This window comes from Medicago truncatula, chromosome 1, assembly GCF_003473485.1.
Source record: "Medicago truncatula cultivar Jemalong A17 chromosome 1, MtrunA17r5.0-ANR, whole genome shotgun sequence".
NCBI classification, from domain to species: Eukaryota; Viridiplantae; Streptophyta; class Magnoliopsida; order Fabales; family Fabaceae; genus Medicago; species Medicago truncatula.
In genome coordinates this window covers 53948272-53970059 of record NC_053042.1, presented here as the reverse complement: position 1 = coordinate 53970059, position 21788 = coordinate 53948272, and the positions used below count along the sequence as shown (strand labels likewise).

Sequence of the window (21788 nt, the reverse complement as noted above, 5' to 3'; positions counted from 1 at the left end):
TTGTGAAAAACAGGGTTGTGTGTATATAAACTTATCACATGAGATTAAAAAGCATACAATGAGGGAGTTCCGATCTAAGGAGAAGAAAATGGGAAAGTAAAGTACCTTCAACAAAAAGGATGAAAATCAAGATATGCTGGTTTCGATCATTTGATCTCATACACTCATTTAAGATGCATACATGATGCACCCTTGTTAGCATTTCAATTGCAAAACTTACATTGCCAGTGAAAAACAAAATAACTACATTTGTGAAATCACCGGTATGAAAATTCCTAGATTGATAAACAAACTAAACTCAAGGGGTTGTTACCTTTATTTTGGTTCTCTGCTGTTTCTGATCTCCTGTTGTAGGGCAGCCTGATCGAATGCGACACAAATTTGAGAAACAAATAGGTTATGCAAAACTGGTCAATTAGAGAAGAAAAATAGGTTAAGTTACAAAAACAAAAAACTGAAAATTAAAAAGATGATTACTATGCAGAAAAAAGACATTATAAACCAACCGTTCAAGCTTAGCTTTGGAAACCTGCGATGAGAATGCTAATCTTCCTCTAACACATCAACAAATCCATCACCTTACAACATTTACAGTTTCGATATATTTGGTTGAGAAATAAAATTGAGTAAGCATCGAACAATAATCAATAAAAAAAATCAATAAGAATGCAACTGAATAAAAGCACAGAAAGTACCAAGTATGAATCAATTCTCAACAAAAAAAATTCACTAATAACAAAAACATTACTAAACAAAAAAATTACAACATTCTCAAACAAAACAATTAAACAAGAGGAGAAGGCGGTGAAGGAGTCTGTTTGTGTGGAGTGTGAAGAGGAGATGGTGAGATGCTTGGTCTCCGATGGATGGGGGGAGAGGGTTGGCGGTGGTGATGATGATAAGAGGAAGAAGAAGAAGAAACGTGTGTTTGTTTTGGGAAAGAGAAAACGTGTGTGTTGTGTTTTGTTATCAGCAACTGTTTTGTTTCCCTATGAGCGTCTATCAATTTTCAAGGAGTGAGATTTTATCAACGACTGATGTGCTAACCTCCTCTAATTATAATGATCTAACGGTCTGGATAAATTGGAGCCAAAAAAATAGGTTTAGGGTTTGGAATTTAGGTTAAGCATGTTTGTTAGGATTAGATATAAAGGATATACTAGACCATCGACCCGTGCTAACGCACGGGTCATATGGAACGTAATATTTGACGGTAATAGGTAGAAAAATAGTTTAGATGAATGTCATGATTGTCATTTAGTATTTCATAATATTCAGAAGCATAGACGTTGGTATTGTACCATAACATGATTTTCCATGACATCATCCTTGATATCGTAACGTAACCTAATAGGTTATGTATAGCAGGACGAGTTATCATTTATAAGTAAGAGATTATGTTAAGTATAGCGAGACGGATTAACGGTTATTCCTTTCCAACAAAACAGCAAGTAATTATAAACATAATTTTATTTTACTTTAGATAAACATTAAATGCAAAAGTGTGGAGGGAAAAATTAAGTTAAAATTAGGTTAACTATAGCGAGACGGATTAACATTTATGAATAACGTAACATAATAGGTTAAGTATAGCAAGACGGGTTAAGATTTATAAGTAAGAGATTAAGTTAAGTATAGCGAGACAGGTTAACGGTTATTCCTTTAAAAAAAAAAGAACTTATAATTAGGAACATAATTTTATTTTACTTTATATAAACATTAAATGCAAAAGTGTGGAGGGAAAAATTGGGTTAAAATTCGAGATGACATTTTGCATAAATTAAATCTAGGGTTAATATAGTAAAGTCACGCGTAAAATTAGGTTAAATCTAGGGCAACATTTTGCGTTCGGGTTAACTTTAATAAATAAGCGAGACGGATTAACATTTATAAGTAACGTAACATACTAGGTTAAGTATAGCAAGACGAGTTAAGATTTATAAGTAAGAGATTAAGTTAAGTATAGCGAGACAGGTTAACGGTTATTCCTTTCCAAAAAAAACAGCTTATAATTAGGAACATAATTTTATTTTACTTTATATAAACATTAAATGCAAAAGTGTGGAGGGAAAAATTAGGTTAAAATTCGAGATGACATTTTGCATAAATTAAATCTAGGGTTAATATAGTAAAGTCACGCGAAAAGATTAGGTTAAATCTAGGGCAACATTTTGTGTTCGAGTTAACTTTAATAGATAAGAGAAAATCTAGGATTAATATTGCGTCAAAGGTTAACTTTTAGAAATAAGAGATGACATTTTGCATAGATTAAATCTAAGGTTAATATAGTAAAGTCACGCGAAAAAATTAGGTTAAATCTAGGGCAACATTTTGCGTTCGGGTTAACTTTAATAAATAAGCGAGACGAATTAACATTTATAAGTAACGTAACATAATATGTTAAGTATAGCAAGACGAGTTAAGATCTATAAATAAGAGATTAAGTTAAGTATAGCGAGACGAGTTAACGGTTATTCCTTTCCAAAAATACAGCTTATAATTAGGAACATAGTTTTATTTTACTTTAGATAAACATTAAATGCAAAAGTGTGGAGGGAAAAATTAGGTTAAAATTCGAGATGACATTTTGAATAAATTAAATCTATGGTTAATATAGTAAAGTCACGCGAAAAAATTAGGTTATATATATATATATATATATAGAGATATTTTGACTCCAAGAGTAAGTGTTTTAACTTACTCCAAATCATGACCTTTAATTTCAATATTGATTAATGACTTAGATTAATTGATATGGTAGACTTTAATTTTATTATATATTGGAGTCAACACTCATCACCCCAAAATAATAAAACAATTAATGTCTTTTAATTGAATTGAATGTAATTTATACTTTCATTAAATTCCTTCTTTGTCAATATTTTCATTTCACTTTTTTTTTTATCATATTCAGGCATGTGTTTGGTGCAAAGTCTAACAATGTCACTGTTGTTGCAAGTAACTTGCAGTATGGAACATTCAACAGTGTAATAATCTCCCCCCTCTCTCTCTCTCTCTCTCTCTCTCTCTCTCTCTCTCTCAGTTTTGTGTAAAACTAACAGCCTTATCTGATTCAATGTTGTGTATTGTATAGAACATTGGTTCAGCTTCTTCTTCAGGCATGGCAGATAACAGTCAAAAGACAGAAGATTTTGACACTGATGATAAAAATAATCAAGTACATTTCAACCATCTTTTGATCTTTTCACACTCTTTCAATATCTATGTGTATATATTTGATGTATGAAGAGTGGGAATGTCCTTATTTTTCAGTGTTTATCAACCGTGTCTTGGTGCAATGGTGTTGGAAATGAGGCTCTTGTAGTTGTTGAATCCAAGGATCAATGCAAGACTAAGGGTCAATCTGATGAGCACAAGGTTGTTTATTGTGACTTTGTGCTATCTAATTCAAATTTAAATTATGTTACATTTCTGCTGCTGATACATTTATTTATGTGGTTGCATTTTTTTAGACTCTTCGTCGGCTGATGCAGAATCGCGAGGCTGCAAGGAAAAGTAGGTTAAGGAAAAAGGTAATTGCTTTGATCCCAACTTATGATATGTCTTGTGTGTGTGTTGTATTTAAACAAATTTCTGCTTTGATGTGTTTAGTCGAGTATCCACGTTTTTTTATTTTTTTGGGTTAACTTAATAAGTCCTTACAAACTTATAAACATTTATTAGCAGTACTGTAATACTTAAATAAGAAACCTTCTGAAAAATTGTTATGCCTTAGGACATAAGAGTTTTTGATAACTTATTAAGATGCAAAAGTTAATGTAAGATTCTTATAATAATACTTTCATTTTTCATAAATGATCATCTAATTTGACTTTTGGGATTGGAAGAGCTATTCTGATGCATTGAATTTGACTACAAATTTTGTTTTCTTCCTGTTCTGGTATATCTTTAATCTGTCAAAGGGACTGGATAATGTTGATGTTTTAAATGGATACATAACTCTGATTTTTGAACTGTTTTATGTCACTACGCTGTAACTCACAAATACTGATAAAACATTTTAATTGGACATTTCTCTAAAAGAAAGACATCTCAGCATTTGTGACAAAAACAATTCGTGCGATATAGCATTACTGGACTAAATTATATGTTTTGGTTTTGAATAGGCTTATGTGCAACAATTGGAGAACAGTCGACTTAGGCTTGCTCAAATAGAACATGAGCTTCAACAAGTACGTCAACAGGTCCAACAACTTAAAAAGATTTTTCATTTGGTAAAATTGGTTTGTTCAATATAATTTTATTGTCATTCTACTTATTTTTTCCATGGATTGCTTTTCCCCTCTAGGGTACATTTGTTGCACCTGGAGTTACAGCGGATCATGGTCATTCAATTGTTGGAAACAGTAATGCAGGTGAAGTGATGCAACCTTGAGATTCATTTCCTTCATAGTGGTAGAAATATGGTGTTTGTGTCCAATATATGTTTTCAAATAGAAACTACATTACTTTTGTTATTTTAACTGCAATTTATGATGTGCATTTCTTTAAAACTAATCATTCTTTGTAAGCAGCAAAATAGATGATTAATGGATGATTACATTCATGTGGCATCATGAGAATTAAGAAGGCATTTTGCAAATTAATTATGGAGGGATGTGAGTATGTGACTGATGAAGTATTTTAAACCTTCAGGTTCGGTAGCATTTGATATGGACTATGCTCGTTGGGTAGACGAGCATCAACGACTAATCAATGACATAAGATCAGCTATAAATTCTCAAATGGGTGATAATGAACTGCATCTTCTTGTTGATGGTGTCATGGTACATTATGATGAATTATACAAGTTGAAGAGCATAGGTGCAAAGGCTGATGTATTTCACATACTTTCTGGGTTGTGGAAGACACCTGCAGAAAGATGTTTCATGTGGCTTGGTGGATTCCGTTCATCCGAACTTCTCAAGGTGATTTTGTTTGAAAATATTATTACAATTCTTGATGGAAGCCGTGGATAAGAGAAAAGTTTAGATAGTAAAATAGAAATGATATTTAGAATGAATAAGCGATTACATCAAGACTTTATTTATAGAGGCTAAAAACAAACTACCACTAGTAATTAACTAACAAATATATACATTTTGTTAACTCTTACTTCTTTCTTTGCATTTGTATTTTCCTCTTGAGATTCAGATAATTAGAAACCACCTCGAGGCGTTAACGGATCAGCAATTGATGGCGATCTTCAATCTGCAGCATTCTTGTCAACAGGCTGAAGATGCATTATCTCAAGGAATGGAAGGTTTGCAACAATCTCTTTCAGAGACACTTTCCTCCACGTCCACTGGATCTGGAAATGTTGTTGAGTATATGGGTCAAATGGCTCTTTCAATGGCCAAGCTTTCCACACTGGAGACTTTCATTCATCAGGTAATTAATTAAGACAATGTAATCTTGATCACTCAACATTATCTTATTCCACATTTAATTGAGAGTGATAACATTTTGAGCATTATTGTTTTTCTTAGGCAGATATCTTGAGGCAACAAACACTGCAACAGATGCGTCGAATTTTGACTGCGCACCAAGCTGCTCGTGCTCTCCTTGTCATAAATGATTTCATTTCACGAATCAGAGCTCTTAATTCATTATGGTCAGCATTTCCTAAAGAATACTAAAGGAATTGACACATTCTATAGTGCATAACTAGTGTGTAGGCGAATAATTGACGTATTGATACATTCAAGGGGATGTTATGTTGTGACAGTGCTACGCTTGAAACTAATTGCCATAGATATATCATTCCAACTCTTATATGGTAAATTGACACATGAAATTTTAATATCTGTACTTCTATGTGTCTTTTCTTTCTTTCAATCAAGAATATGTACAAATTAAATTGCATTAACATTATTATCTGTACATAGATATCACGAGAGTTTTTCACAACCTATTCTCCCTTATTTTCATGCACTTTTTCTTTGGATAAATCATAATAAGCTATATTATGATAAAACTCCACTGTTCAAATTTCACCAAATACAAATTTCCACAGCATAAGCTTCTTCATTTCTTATTCACCACTGGTCTATAAATTTTCCTCGTCCTATTGTTCATTCTTGCTGCAAAAGAATCACAACAGTGAGCAAAGTAACAATTATCGTAGTAGTTCGAACCGTCAATTTACAAATTTGTGAATTTAAAAAATAATAAACTAATGAATAAGAGATCAAAATTGTACCTGGTCTTTGATTTTCCTTGCATGAAACTTGAGGAATGAACACTCCAGTACCTTTACCATTCCTCCACAAATTCGTTAGCCAAATAGGCGGCGAACCAGAGCTATCTGTTTCCCACAAATAGAATTTTCTTGTAGGTTTTGTTGCATTGTTATAATTGTAAATTGACCTGTTTGAACCATCATTTGTAACATCAATTTGTCTGAAACTATTGGTTTCAACTAAATCTTCATTGTCTTCTTCAGATGTCAATAGCAGAATCTGCCTCTTAATCTCATCATAGAAAGTATCATCTTCGTTTTCTGTCTCAAACCAAACACTAGAATCTGAATTCATCTCCATGACAAGATTTAATATTAACAAGGCTTTCCTAGGAAGTTTTAAGTTTAGGCTTGGGTTGATGTAAGGAAGTTATGAATTGTGACATGAAAATAAATGGATTATGAGGTTTATGTATAATAAATTGAGGAACATAAGAGATACATGATAGTGGTCAATCTATGTATGAGTATATCACATCCAATAGTGTCCAAGTTGGAAGAATATGTTGCAATTTCGTACGTTTGCAAGTGTCTGCTCTTTGAGTACTTTATTAAATTTTAGTATGATATGTTGTCATATTGAATCTTTAAGGCCAAATCTAATGGATCAAAATTTACAAGAGTTTTGATGGTTACTTTTTAGTGACATAAATGGTCATTATTCTTCACCATACGTCTACATCATGCATGCTTATGGTTTGAGTTAGCATTAAATATCAATTTAGTAGGTATTGCTTCTAAAATTGGGATGATTGTGTTTTAATTATTTTTAACTAATAGAAAGGGTGCAATCAAGAGAATCTTATTGGTGTTGGATCACTTCTCAATTCTCATAACCAACAATATAAAGGTCAAATTTACATGCTAATATTTGGATTGTTGGAACTGGTTTTTAACTTTATATAGGTATGATTTTTTTATGGCTGTTTCTTTCTGAAACATAACAAGGCATGGTTCAAATACGTGACTCATGCAAATAGTCAAGATGTTAATATATACTTCTCTATCTTTTATTATATACTACATATCACTTTGAAGTGCCAATACATCATCCAATCAAAACAACTGTGTTTTTTTTTTTTTTGTTGAGAGAATTAATGCGTTATTACTCATTAATGTTTATTTTTCTAATAAACCATTTGTTGTTACTTCAACTTCTTTTAATTTTTTTGATATTTTTTTTTTTATATATATTTCCCCATGTAATGAAGGATAATTATAAAATCACACATAATTTTCCTTTCAAATACCAAATTAACTACATTTTTTAATGTGTAAAAAAGTAAAAATGACTTACAATAAAATACAGAGGAACAGAGGGACTGTATTTTTTCTAATCCACCATAGTTAGAAAAATTAGGATTTTAGACACCAATAAGTATCCCAATGTATCCTTATAGTTTAAGCACATTTTGGACCGCTATTAGACTAATCCTTGAGTCCACACAAAAACATTAAAAAAAAAATAATCATTTTCACCATAATACTCGTAATAAATCAAACTAGTATTTTTTTTTACCAAAAAATCAAACTATAGTACTATTACGTGTATTTTGATTGATTAGTAATTGAACAATATCTCCGGTCTTTTTTTATTTTTTTTCGAAATTCAGTTTTCTCTCAAAAGTTGACATTTTGAAAATTTATATCATTAAAAATTAATTTTATAAACTTCTAAAAATTTCAATACATGATATTTAAGACAAAATTACTATAAGTAGTTCCTATGAGTCTAAGATTTTCCAAAAATAAAAAATAAAAACTGATATGAGGGAGTGTTTAGGGAGAAAACCGGGTTTGGGCCATTGAAGATTCATTTTATTGGGCTTTGGCTGCTGGAGTAATGAAAGGAATACTGCTCTTCTCCCAACAATTTTTGCTCCCTTCCAACTGAACTTTCAAAAATGTTAACTCACATAGATGTTAAACTCTGCGTGACTTAAGTTACGTTGAAAAACCCCAATATTTTCATCAATCATTTCTTCTCCATAGCATCGATAAATTAAACAAGGAAGATAACAAGTTTTGCGGTCCTAAAATAATTGAGAAAGAGGAAGAGAGAGCCAAGTGGTGGACGAAATATAGTTTAATCTCTTCTCTCCCTCTCCAACAAGTCGACCCTAGTTTTCTCTTACAATTTCTTCATTGAAGGGTGGTTTTGGGTCAATTCTTGACCTGAAATCACCCCTATTCATCTTTTTCTCTTTATTTCAATCTAAATAAGTAATTTTCACATAGATCTAAGTTTTTTTCTTTGTGATTTCATCTTCTAAGTTTGGTGATTTGTTGTTCGTCGTTTTGTGCGGCGTTGTTTGATTTCCCGTCTTCGTGCGGTGTTCATTTGATTCATATTGAAAAATCGATTATTCAATCAAAGATTTGGGCGTCAACGTTGCAGATCCGGAGGCAATGAATATTCCAGTCACTTTAATTTTGTCATATATTTTTGTAGGCATTATGCCGTTATATGCTATTAACTTAGATGTTGTGAGTTTGTTCGCAGATTCATCCGTTACCTTTTTAGCGGTGTTGAATGATGTAATATCTCGATTTGAATGAATAAATATTATTTTATTTTTGTCAAAAAAAAAGTGGTGGACGAAATATAACAATTGAATTGTTGATATCATGTTGAATTCTGTTGCATATTAATAAAAGAGTCAGGATCCGTTGACACCAGGTATCAATGAATTCGTTGACACCAAATCTTAACTGTTGATTTCTTTTGATCTAAAGGCTTATATTTATTCATTAAGAATATAATGTGAACCACATAAGAGTATATGTAGAATATCATTTTGCAATTTTCATTTCCTAATTTATTTCGTCGGTTTTCTCTTTCTATATTTGCGATTCACATTCCATATAACTTTGTTTTATGTGTGCAGCAAACATAAGTAAAGTTTTTCTATAAAAAAAAATGGTAAATTTCTCAGATTTTTTTTTTTTTACTTATTCTTCATTTTATTCCAATGCCAAGATTCAACATTTTCTATTTGCAGATGATAACTCGTTTTCTATAAGCTCCATTATTTCATCTTCTTAATCTTATGCCAACCTTTTCTTTAAGCCATGTTTCTTCTTCTTCTTAATCTTATGCTATTTTTTTATTGTTACAATCTTATGTTACTAAAATGGCCTTCATGTTTTTCTACTAAAATTGAACGAAAGCAATTTAAAAAATAATTTGGCACAAATCATGGCAAGTCAACCGTATTGAGGACATGGAATTCATAACAACAATGTATTGCCACCGATGAATTGAAGTGTTGTTCTACTTGTTCAACAAGTTCAATGCATAATTTTTTTTATTTTTTATTTTTTTTTTACATAATAATGCTTGTTAATTTAATCTTGATTAATATTTTGAATTCAAAATGATTGAGGTTGCTGTATCGTGCAAGCCCCATTTTTCTACCCATTGTTTCTTGCTAATTTCTGGTAGAATGCAATTATACAAGTTACAATCTCATTATAAAAAGAGAGAGAATTCGGTGCAACAAATTAGGAAATGAAAATCACAATAAATATGATATATGATACTTTTAAGTGGTTAAATATTAGCTTTTAGATCAACAATGGAGACTCTAATCTTTGAGGTCTTAATGGGTTCCACCTTGACACATCACTTTTTAATAATTTTTTAACAATAGTACCTAATAGGCACTCAACTACTCCAATAGAGACCCTCTAACAAAAGGTCTAATTGGGTCCCACCAAATTATTTATTTAATACACTATCTATTTTAATACACTTTTTAATTATTATTTTAATAAAAAGGTGATGTGGGCCCATTTAAGAATGATGTCTTAATTTAAACCTTGCATCTTTTAAAACCCTCAAATTTTTTCCCACAATGGGGGTACCTATTAGGTAACGGGTCTTAAATGTTTAAGACTCTCCCATTGTGGATGCTCTAAGCATATGAAAGGAGTTGAGATTATATTAGGGTTGTTGTTTTAATTCATCGATGCTATGGAGAAGAAATGATTGATGAAAATATTGGGGTTTTTCAACGTGACTTAATACACGCAGGATATAACACCTGCATGAGTTAAGTCATGCAGGATTTAACACCTGTGTGAATTAATACACGCAAGAGCATTTTCGAAAGTTTGGTTGAGAATAAGCAAAATGGGTTGGGAGAAGAGCATAATTCTAATGAAAGTCACTATGAAAGTGAGTTTTGCTGCATGTCAGTTGTATATAAACATGTCTAATTCTAACCTTCTATTTTTAAGGACATTAATATTATTAATAAGAGGTCTATTTAGAAAAGAAAAATATAAATATGTTATAATTTGAAATAGACGTGTGCGTTTGATCATTCTTTTCAAATTTGAATTTTTTTATTCTTCATGTCTTATATTTGTTGTAATTATGGTCTAACTCAGATTTTTACCCCATACAAATAGTTATTTTTGTCACAAAAGTGGCGATATTGACCTCAAAATTCGTCTTTTCTTTTCGGCATCAAAAGTGGGACAGTAAGTTAGCATGTTTGAGGCTGAAAGTCACCATGTTTTGGGGAAAAAACTTCGGATCTAGTCCAAAATTACAACAAATGTGATACTCGAGAGATCAACATATTCAAATTTGTTTTAAACACAGACTATTTTTGCGACTATCGAAAAATAAAGGATAAAAAACCATTAAGCCTTTGAAATATCACTTGCATTAAGATAAGGACTTACTAGTTACTACCATATAGAACATACAAGTTTCTCAAATACAAAATCCTACTTCCACATTGTTTTTGCTCTCTCTTTATTTCAAACACCAAACACATCTAAGTCGTACTCCCTCCGTCCCATAATAACATAGCCATTTGCAAAAAAAAAAAAAAAAAAAAATCCCAAAATAATTTAGTCATTTTTCATTTCAATACATTATCAATTACTTTTGGCTAAAATGCACTTTTGGCCCCCCTATGTTTACCTCCGTAGCAATTTTGCCTCACGTGCCAATTCCTTTTTTTATTCTTTTTTGTTTTTTATTTTATTTTTAATTCATTAAATTCCACGTGGCGTCCATCTAATGGCTACCTGGGCTTTGACCCAGTCAAAATCAGAGGGGGTCACTGAGTTGCAAAAGGGGGTGAAATTAGGGGGCTGGAAAGTGATTTTTTTTAATAGGGGCCAAAATTGCTACGAAGGTAAACATAGGGGGTCAAAAGTGCATTTTAGCCATTACTTTTTGGTGGCATTTACCATGGGAAATGTGAATCCTTTCCCACCATGGGAAAGTTTTTTGAAAATTGTTGTTGACACATGTGGTTTGGCTGAGAAACACGAGTAAAAGATGAAAATACCCCTCGGTAGTTAAGTGTCGAGGAAAAAGAAAACCGACTGCAGTTAACTGCCGAGAAAAACCCGAGGAAAACAATATTATGCTGACAATGGTACTTTTTCTGAACAAAAACATGCGTAACACTCTTCTCTATTTTTTCCTTTCTTTCAAATTCAAATCAAAGGTTCATTCTTTCAACAAAATCATCTCAACATCATTTCTTTTTTCAAGATTCATCATCCTTCGCCCCTTCCTCCAACTGGGTTATTATTCTTTTTCTAAAAAAAATAAATAAATTATTATTTGAAGAGTTTTGGAGGTTATGATGATTCCTAACTTGAGTTTTGGAGGTTATGATGATTCTTAGGTTGACTTTTTTTTTTTTATGTTTAGCGATGATTTCTATGCCTTTAATTGAATTTTCCATGAAGAAAATTCACTAGTGTATTGAAGAAAATTACTCTAATTGGAAAAATTGAAGAAAATTACTCTAATTGGGATAACATTCATTGCTAAACATAATTGTTGACAATATCTATGCCTTCGATTGAAGAAAATTACTCAAATTTACTGCTAGTTGGATTCTGGATAATTGGGAAGTGTTCTACGTTAGAAGTATTGAAGAAAATTACACTTTCAATTTCCATGGTACTTAAGTGCCGATGGATTAAATTGGATTTCGGCAGTTAACTACCGCCGATTAATTTCTACGGCAATTAACTGCTGAGGGGGCATTTTGGTTATTTACTGGTGTGTTTCAGCTTAAACACATGTGTCAACAGCAATTTTCAAGTTTTTTTGGACAATTAGATTAAGTAAGGAACATAATATTATAATAATCTCTTAACACTATATTTTCTCACACCATCTTCCACCACTATCCTTACTCTTCTTCTATCTTTCTTCAACCATGTGCAACTAACTCAATCTTGCCGGAATCTCGTCGGAGACAAAGTATACCTCGTTTTCTAATTCATCATTTCATTATAACTTTTAATTAATTTCCCCCTTTCTCTCTCAAATCTCAAACCCACGAACCAATTAACAAGATTACATAGCACCGATCTCAAACCCACAAAACCAATTTCCTGTCTCCATTTTCAGTAATGATATCTCTCTTTTTTTGCTATATTTGGGGGACTAATAATAAGAAATTTTAATTTAGTCATGATTCTGTTGTTAAATATGTCTTACGGGACACCCTTTGATTTTCGTTTTTTCCCCCTATTGATTGTTCCTCTTTAGTTTAGTTTGAGATTGTAAGTTGTAATTGTTGTTTTTGGCCTTAGAATTTTCTAATTGGGTTGTAGCAAGATCAAATAAACAACTTTAGATCTCATAAAAAATGAAACAAAATGTTACGGTCAACTTTAGAGCTCCCTTGAGGAGTTTTATTCAACAAAATTTTAAGGATTCAACAAGAAGGACACATATTTGAGGTTTGGGAGGGCGGCGTTAGTGGTGAAGTTGATGTTGCTGGTGGGTGAGTGGGGACATGGAGGAGAGACAAGGGTGGTGTAATAATGTAAAAATAATATAGTGTGGAGAGAATATGATAAGAATATAGTCTTCATTTGATCTAATGGTTCAAACAATCTTTTCCATGGTGGAAAAGGATTCACCTTCCCCATGGTAAATGTCACCTTACTTTTTTCCTTTTATAATTCTAATTAATATTACTTTCATCATTCCCAATTCAATATATTTCACTTTACATTTATGATAATGGAGAATGCACCAATACTTAACAAGTGCACTTAAAACTATTTTTCTCTCACTTTCATTTATACATTTTTCTTAATACGTGTGAAATGAACTTTTGACTCAGTTAATCCGGGATGGAGGGAGTATTTTATATGATGTGAGTACTCAGCAGCAAAACCCCATTAGGGTTTGGGTAGGCCACGACCCATCCGGCCCAACATTTTTAAATTTGTTTATTGGAGAAATTATTAAAATAACATTGACTTTTAAATAAAATTATCTTGTAGGCCATAATTTCTCCATCACAATACATATTTCTGTCATTTAATAAAACATAACGTGCATCTATATAAATATACTTCCTTCGGTCATTTTTATAAGCAAAACACTACTTTTTGGGTTCATTGAATACTTTATGTATTTGGTCTATATTATATGCCAAATACGTATGGTATTCAATGAATCTAAAAAGTAGTTTTATACCTTATGTATTTAGTCTATATTATATACCAAATAAGTAGTTTTTTGCTTATAAATGTGACTAGAGGGAGTATATAAAGAGGAGGGATATTTTGACTCAAAGAGTAAGTGTTTTAACTTACTCTAAATCATGACATTTAATTCCAATATTGATTAATATCTTAGATTAATTGATATGGTAGGTTTTAATTTCTTTATCTATTAGAGTCAACACTCATAACCAACAATTAATGTCTTGATTGATTTTTTTTATTCTTCTCCCTTTGCTTTTTTTTTTCTCAAGCTAAAAGAAATGAAAAAGGGTTAACATTAACAGCAAAACATAAAAACCCTATCGTGGCAAGGTAGTAATTTAACATTTTAAAGAAACTAAGGGAGTAAAAAATTTAAAGAGTTTCATTTCACGAAAAAAAAATCCCAAATATACAATTCTTTAAAACATTTTAACTCAATTTTTTTTTCTTCTTGTCAAAAAAAAACTCAATTTTTTTTTACACTGTTAATACTATTTTGGTAGTAAAACATTTCAGCCGATCAATAGATAATCTGAGTTTGCTGATAAACATTTTGCTATGAAAGAGTTTTTATATTTTTTTGTTAAACCTTTTCCATTTTTCTTTTAGCATGAGAAAAGAAAAGGCAAAGGGAGATGAATAAAAAAAAAATCAATCAATTAAAAGATATTAATTGTTTTATTATTTTATGATGATGATTGCGTCATCCAATATAAAATAAAATTAAAGTCTATCATATCAATTAATCTAAGTCATTAATCAATATTGAAATTAAATGTTATAATTTGAAGTAAGTCAAAACACTTGCTTTTGGAGTCAAAATTTACGTGCCCCACTCGAATATTCTTTTTCTGGCTCCGGGGATGTGGGTAGTTAGAAATGTAGTTTAAAAGATGCATGAATGTAACTCAAAAATAAAACACCGTTGACAATTTCTCATGAAAACGACAAGCAATAAACTTTGACCACCAAGCTCTCATTCTTTATTTTGAAGTCCCAAATGTTTAGTGAGAGGAGCAAGTTCGATGGACATCAAAAAGCAACTAAGACCAGAGAAAGCTTCTATATTTAGATGTATTCTGACCTATGAGGGCCTCAAAACGCAACAAAGTGACATGCCACATCCATGGCCACAAACTACATATCACTTCCAAAGAATGTTTTGTTAATGTTGTCTTATAATACTCTGTTCCTGAAACGATGCTAATGGGAGACAGCCTAATGTTAGCCCGTAGTGTTTGCACTCCACTGACCTCAATTGTTTCTCAAAATGTCAACAATGTAATGCTACAATGCTTTTAAGGCTTTTCCTCTTTTCCTTTAAAAAAACATTTTATTTAGAAATGATTTTTGTGTTTACCACGATTGTTTTTCCTATTCAAAAAGATCTAACGGCGTAGTTTGTGGCTTGCTTGCCTTTTATTAATGTGTAATTAATCATTGATACATAATAGATAAATATGCGTCCCAATTACACTAAAAAAAATTTAATAAAAGAGAGAAAAAACATGGTTTATGATTTTTTTTCAAGCATATCAATGAAAATCTCAAGCATAGTTGCATAAACATACCTCAAGAGTCAAGACTCAAGTACCTTAAAAAAGCCAAAAGTAAAAAAGATAATTAAGGTCAAACATAAGCAGTTGGCGAATGACATGTAGTAACGTGGCTAATCCAATGCACACATTCATCATGTTCATTTTGTTTCTATTTGAGTAACTTAACAGCGACACACCTAAAAGTGGGATGTAGGAATGATTAATTTCACATTGAATAAGATTATAAGAATGAGTTAAACAAAAGATATATAAAAGAGATGATTTTATATTCAATATTTCAAGGTTTTAAATCAAAATATAATGTTTAAGCCGCTTGTATGGTTGTTTGTAGTATAATAATATGAAGACACTTCTCTACCGTTTTAGGCTCTGCTTGTAACCCAACAATATTTTTTTTTTTTTTGTTGTTGAAGGATTTGTAACCCAACAAATGATATTGTAGAGTCTTGTTCAATTTAACACGAGAATAAGAGTTGAGTGTGATGATTTCACTCACGCACAAGTTATAGATAGATTGTTGAAATTCAAAAATCAACCATTAATCTCACTCTAAATATAAGAATATACTGAATGATATATAAAAAGGTGTCTATGATACTCAATGTGAGTTTGTATCCTACAAGAAAAATTTGTGATTAATTTACAATACATTTTCCACTTAGATGAATGTGAACTCTCAATAAATTGGAGGCACATTTGAGAATTATAATGACCCACCATCACATGTGAATTCACGTTGATACATTTACAACATTCTACTTTGGTAGGTAAAGATTCATTGATCACTTTTGCCCCCACTCCTTGTTTTGTGTATATAAAAGCAAACAATAAATGTAATGCCTACAAAGTACAAACCCAATCACCCCCAAATAAATTTCATTCATTCCTTTGTTTCTTGCTTCAATCACCAAAACCTATGACTGCTCTTACCTCAAACCTAAACCTTATCCCACAACATGGTAAAAACCATCAACAACACCAAGGTTCTTGTGTTGTTGAGGAAATTAAAGGGCTAATTAAAGTACATAAAGATGGATATATAGAACGACCCAACATTGTTCCATGTGTCACTTCTGATCTATGTCCAAAAATAAATGTGACTTCAAGGGACATTATCATTGACAGTGTTACAAACATTTGGGCACGTTTCTATGTTCCAAATTCTCCACAAAAAAAACTACCTTTGTTAGTGTATTTTCATGGTGGTGGTTTCTGTGTTGGTTCTGCAGCTTGGAGTTGCTACCATGAATTTCTTGCTATGCTATCTTTAAAAGTTGGTTGCTTGATTATGTCAGTTAACTATAGGTTAGCACCAGAAAATCCTCTTCCAGCACCTTATGATGATGGTTTAAATGCACTAATGTGGTTGAAAAAACAATTTTTATATCAAAATGAGAGTAGTGAATTTGAATGGTGGACTAAAAAATGCAACTTTTCTAATGTCTTCTTAGGAGGTGATAGTGCAGGTGGTAACATAGCTTATAATGTTGCCAAAAGGGTAGGTTCATGTGAAGGTGCATTTTTAAGGCCTTTAAATTTAAAGGGTCTTATTTTGGTACAACCATTTTTTGGTGGAAAAGAAAGAACATTATCAGAGAAATGCATGGAACAATTATCTGGTTCTGCTTTGAATTTAGCAGCTTCAGATACTTATTGGCGATTGGCATTACCATATGGCGAAGATCGCGATCATCCATGGTGTAATCCATTGGTGAAAATGGAGGAATTGAAGCTACTGATGATGCCTATGTTGGTGTGTATATCTGAGATGGATATATTGAAGGATAGGAACATGGAGTTTTGTGATGCTTTGGGAAGAACAGGTACAAGGGTTGAATGTGAAGTTTTTAAAGGTGTTGGCCATGCTTTCCAGATTCTAAGTAAATCTCAGGTCTCTAAGATAAGAGTTGTTCAAATGATGGATTGTGTCAAATCATTCATGGGTTTTGATTCTCAGTTTTTATTTGATCTTGATTAATGTTTAAATATCTTTTTTTGGTGGTGTCTGGTGTTCAAATCTGAACCTTGCATATATTATGCATTATCGTTACCAACTGAGCTAAGCTCATGAAACAAATGTTTAAATGTCTGGGTGTGCATATTGGACTCTTGGTCAATGTAAATATCGAAGAAAATTGTGTTCATAACATTATAGCTATTGATTTTGTTTTTTTTACATTTAGTAGGATTCCATTCCATGAATCTGTGCACTTATTTCCAAAATATAATATTTGAATTCCACAAAAGAAAAACCTTGCTAAGGCGATGAGAAAGTAATAAATCATTAGTGATCAAGTTTAAACCTAGTGAACGAGTACTATTACAAAAACCAAAGTCACAAATTGATTTGAGATATGGTCTAAACTGAAGTTACGTGGATTAACTTTCTTCTTTATAATGCATATGTTTTAAAATAGTTTTAATCTAACAATGTATATAAATCAAATATTTTAAAATATTTTTGGGAAATCAAAGTATGATCGAATCAACACATGACAATCAAACACAAAGTGAAAATCGTAGAGTAGTAAATATATGATCATACGTTACAACTTACAATATATATGATCATAAAATAACCGAGTAGTAAATAAAACTGCCAATGGACATTAGCTTAGATGATTGGACTTCCGCTCATATTAGCTGTCGATTGAGTTTAAATTGAGAACTTCTTTGTTAGTATGTGTAAAGTAAATAAATTATGTACAATCCATATGCATGGTAAAGAGAGATTTATATGTTGGACAGTCGGTTCGAACCTACATTTTTTTGTTTTGTTGCACTTAGTGTGTATTAGGATCGTTCCTATGAAATTGAAGGCTCGACTTTTATAGTAAAAATATGTCCCTAATAAAAAAACATAATTTTTTTAAAAAGAATAATCTTCTATTTAAATTGAAAATAATATCGTATAATGATTAATGATTATTAACCACCATAATCAAAATTAGCAATTATTTTTTTTAAGGACGTGTTTTTTTACTTAGAAATAGAAACATGAAACATGTTTTTTTACTTAGAAATAGAAATATAAAACATGTTTTTTCATTTTTTTTGAGTGGTGGTGTATATTGGACAATAATTTCTTGAGTTTTACTTTTTCCACCATATTGCCTTCTCACGCGCCCTGCAAAATTTCCAAAAATACCCCTAGTCTGGATTATATAATTCGGATCCGATTGTTAGTGTTTCCGAAAAACGAAATCCGGACCAGATGTTATGTGATTTTTTGTGTCTTTCTTTGATGTCAAGGGTTTCTGTTGACCGTTATACCACTGACACCCCTAAAAAACTAAAAATATTTGAAGAAAATGGAAGAAAAGAGGTGAAGTGAAGAATGAAGGTATTTGTTGAAGATGGAAGCCTATTTATAGCCTAAAACAAGTCCTAGGTCATTAATACAGTCAATGAAAACGTGTTAGTGGTTGTAACCGTTCAAACCCACATTAATGACTCTCTTTCAAAAGAATCCAATGTTGAAGCATTCCGGATTTTACATTCCGGAACGTCCTTAGCCCTACAAGAAGTGCCAACTTTTCCCTCGTTCACCATTATCGCATTAATCCGGAAAATATATTCCGAAAATCATATGTGCATTCTAGATTTTATATTCCGGAATGCATCGGTCATGGCCGGTGGTCTGCACCACACATTTTTGTCGGTGGTCAAGTCAAAAAAACGCGTTTTACCACGTTTTTGGACTGCATTTATGACCTCCCAACCGTTTTTGACCCACCCCTCCCTATACATAGCCTTCCAAACCCCACCATTTCTCACACCATCCTCTCCCACCCTCTCCTCCTCTTCTTCCTTCTACAACCATGGTTTTTCATCGTTAGCTTTTCATAGATAAGGGCCTCGTTGAAAACTTTCAGGGTTTGTATGAACGGTCAATGAGGATGTAACCGCGCTGCAACAAAGTGCGGTTCATCTAAGGTCATGTGGGTCAGTGTGGTTCTTAGCTTGGCTTGTCTGGGCGTAAGTTTGAGCACCCCCCACCTCCCTCAGGGGCATTGTTCTCTTCTTCCCGCCCTCCTCTTCCCTCCTCTTCCGGTTGCCCTCCAATAGGGAAACTACTGCTATGTCCTATCACATAGTAGTGGTTAGAATCTTAGGAGATTAGAAATAGATTTATGATCTTATGTAATAAGCTTAAAAAACTTGAAAATTATTGTAATGTATTGTTCATATATTAATAAAATGAGTTGTTTTTATGTTTGTGTTTTTTTATTTCTGTTTTTTTTATTTTATTTGCATTTTATTTTACGAATTTTAAAGCTTAAAATTGCAAAAGTCCTCGTAAAACATTATTTCGGATTTTAAAATCCGGAAACATCTGCAAAATTCTAACAATACAATTCGGAAAATGAAATCCGGATCAGGGGTAGAAGTGGAAAAAAATAGGGCGCGCGAGGAAAGACATTAGGCGGGAAAAGTAAAACTCTAATTTCTTTTTCTTGAGGCCTGTTACTTTTGGAGGTCCAGCTCAATTAAATTGTTTGCACTCCCAAAAGTACGGGGCTGGTACTGTGTATGAGTTGCTAGATTTTTTGAAATAAAATAATCCATCAATATCCTTCATATACACTTTTGTATAAAAATCAAATAAATTGTTCAAATGACACTATTTGGTCATGTAATCTATCTTATGTTTACTATAAATAAATAATTGTAGTTTTATGTGGATCACGTGGTCAGTGTCACACTAAACCATTGAAGCAGCACATCTTGAAGGCTTCAGCTTAAACCCTTGATCTAGCTGAAAGTTCGAGGTTGAGGTTTGTAAACAGTTTACAACCTCAACCTTTAATCTGCTTAAGTTGCTTATTTTTTCTTGCTCAAATGAGTGTTCCAGGCCAACTCATAATAACTTTCGCTCGTTGTTCCTACACAATTAAATATATACATGATAAATCAAATATGTCCTTCAAGATCCAAATTTAAGGTTTGGTACACATGATAAATTTTACATGAATCCAAATAAGAATAAATCTTCTCATTTGTATGAATGCATCAGAATAGATCATATTTCTTTATATTATTATTGTTAATATTATTTATTGCTATCATCATTATCATTGTTGTTATATGATACTCAAAATCAACAAGAATGGGAATTAAAGTTATTAACAAGAAGATAACACATAAGTATTATAACCTAACCAATTTTGTTTGTCTGAATTAAAGTAGTTGAGAATGAAATTTTGAAACAACGAACACAAATGAAGTATTAAAGGTTGAGGTTGAAGAATAACAAAAAAATGAACAAAGCCCTTTATTTTACTAAAAATAAAATATATATTATTAATTCAGAATATGTCGAAAACAATACATATTCAATATGTTAAAATCATTCCAGCTTGAATATATTAAAAAGGTGGTGTACTGAAATACCTGGGTAGCAAAAGGAAATGATGATATGTGGTCATTTTCTTGCTTTATAGTTTATTAAATTAAATGAAATTAACTAGGAAGGAGAAGAGAACGAATGCAATGACATATCTAGCTTGGGTTGCTATTTATAAGGTGAAGAGTGAAGAGTGAAAATAGGTGCATTGGGGGTTGGTGGAACAATGAAAAACAGCAACCAGTCCTGTAAGAATGATGACTGAACCTCAACCCCCACATTTGAAACTATTTTTATTTCAATTTCAATTATTTTTGGAACAAACTGGTGGAAGTTGAGACCCCTATCTCCTGTACTTCACGTTGAAGATCAAGTAGCCACATGACTTATTTTTTCCCCAACTCGAGTGAAAAAGATGAATATATACATGTTTATATTTACTGTCTATGCAACTATGCTATCATAACATATTTCTCCCTTTTGTCATTGTCATAAGGTTGGAAGAAGTACAAATCATGGTTGATACGATCGTCAATAAATTCACGTGGGATATGTATAATGGAATTGCCAACACAAGTTGGTTCATACAAGACAAAAAACTTCACTCAATACCTTATTTTCTTTTTAAAATTTTGATTGTCTGTATAGATAAATGTTTAAATAACACATCTTAATATAAAAAGGTGAGGTCTAGAATGAAATGAAAAATTGTAAGAAATTTATCCATCAATCATTTAAAATTAGTTAAATGAGTAAATACGTAAGTGATACTCACAAATTAACTTTCATTTTAGTTCCCAATTTACTTATGTGGCTGATTTTAATTGATTGATGGGTAAATTAGTCGCAATTCTTAAATTCCTAGGGAACATGCCTCCACTAATCCCCAAGAATAATGTATGATTTCATTATACTCTTTTGTTGTACGTTGATGACAAAATGACTTTGAATCATAGATCAAAATAAATCCAATGATCAGACGTTACCACCATGTCATCTCTAAAAATTAATTAATTTTCTTTTACATTTTTCGTGATTACCTTGGAATTGTAATAATAACAAGACAAATAAGCTGTTTCGAAATTGCACAAACTGAAGCAATGACAATCCATTAAACTCAGAGAGGGCTTGACGCTTAAATATATTTGAATGA

General features: G+C 31.8%; 3 protein-coding genes and 1 long non-coding RNA gene across 5 annotated transcripts; 2 read left to right on the top strand and 2 right to left on the bottom strand.

Annotated features, from left to right (window-relative positions):
* The first annotated feature begins 3023 nt into the window (after positions 1-3023).
* On the top strand, positions 3024-5675 carry LOC112418685 (transcription factor TGA2.3). Of its 2 annotated transcripts, none has more exons than XM_024775161.2 (8): positions 3024-3178; positions 3274-3378; positions 3474-3533; positions 4128-4193; positions 4310-4376; positions 4657-4928; positions 5155-5391; positions 5490-5675. In XM_024775161.2, exons 1-8 carry the CDS (start codon positions 3122-3124, stop codon positions 5637-5639), a joined length of 1014 nt encoding a protein of 337 aa, XP_024630929.1. In that variant the 5' UTR covers positions 3024-3121; the 3' UTR covers positions 5640-5675. The 2 variants fall into 2 exon arrangements, with proteins under 2 accessions (XP_024630929.1, XP_039685966.1); XM_039830032.1 differs by having other exon boundaries at positions 4128-4205.
* Positions 5676-5736: 61 nt separating this feature from the next.
* On the bottom strand, positions 5737-6782 carry LOC25485526 (uncharacterized). Its single transcript, XM_013614760.3, has 2 exons — positions 6203-6782; positions 5737-6083 (listed from the first exon to the last, which is right to left on the bottom strand). Exons 1-2 carry the CDS (start codon positions 6540-6542, stop codon positions 6028-6030), a joined length of 396 nt encoding a protein of 131 aa, XP_013470214.1. The 5' UTR covers positions 6543-6782; the 3' UTR covers positions 5737-6027.
* Positions 6783-15956: 9174 nt separating this feature from the next.
* Positions 15957-17470, top strand: LOC25485525 (probable carboxylesterase 17). The gene has a single exon (XM_013614759.3). It carries the CDS (start codon positions 16205-16207, stop codon positions 17264-17266), a length of 1062 nt encoding a protein of 353 aa, XP_013470213.1. The 5' UTR covers positions 15957-16204; the 3' UTR covers positions 17267-17470.
* Positions 17471-19920: 2450 nt separating this feature from the next.
* On the bottom strand, positions 19921-20788 carry LOC112418971 (uncharacterized). The gene is made up of 2 exons (XR_003008945.2): positions 20683-20788; positions 19921-20174 (listed from the first exon to the last, which is right to left on the bottom strand). It is a non-coding gene; the product is annotated as an uncharacterized lncRNA (long non-coding RNA).
* Positions 20789-21788: the final 1000 nt, after the last annotated feature.

Bases quoted from the DNA above. Each gene is read 5' to 3' on its own strand.
- LOC112418685 (XM_039830032.1), top strand. From the start codon at position 3,122: ATGGCAGATAACAGTCAAAAGACAGAAGATTTTGACACTGATGATAAA. The intron at 3,534-4,127 runs GTAATTGCTTTG...GGTTTTGAATAG, and splicing joins AAAGTAGGTTAAGGAAAAAG to GCTTATGTGCAACAATTGGA. The intron at 4,206-4,309 runs GTCCAACAACTT...TTTCCCCTCTAG, and splicing joins TTCAACAAGTACGTCAACAG to GGTACATTTGTTGCACCTGG.
- LOC25485526 (XM_013614760.3), bottom strand. From the start codon at position 6,542: ATGGAGATGAATTCAGATTCTAGTGTTTGGTTTGAGACAGAAAACGAA. The intron at 6,084-6,202 runs GTACAATTTTGA...ATTCTTTTGCAG, and splicing joins CAAGGAAAATCAAAGACCAG to CAAGAATGAACAATAGGACG.
- LOC25485525 (XM_013614759.3), top strand. From the start codon at position 16,205: ATGACTGCTCTTACCTCAAACCTAAACCTTATCCCACAACATGGTAAA.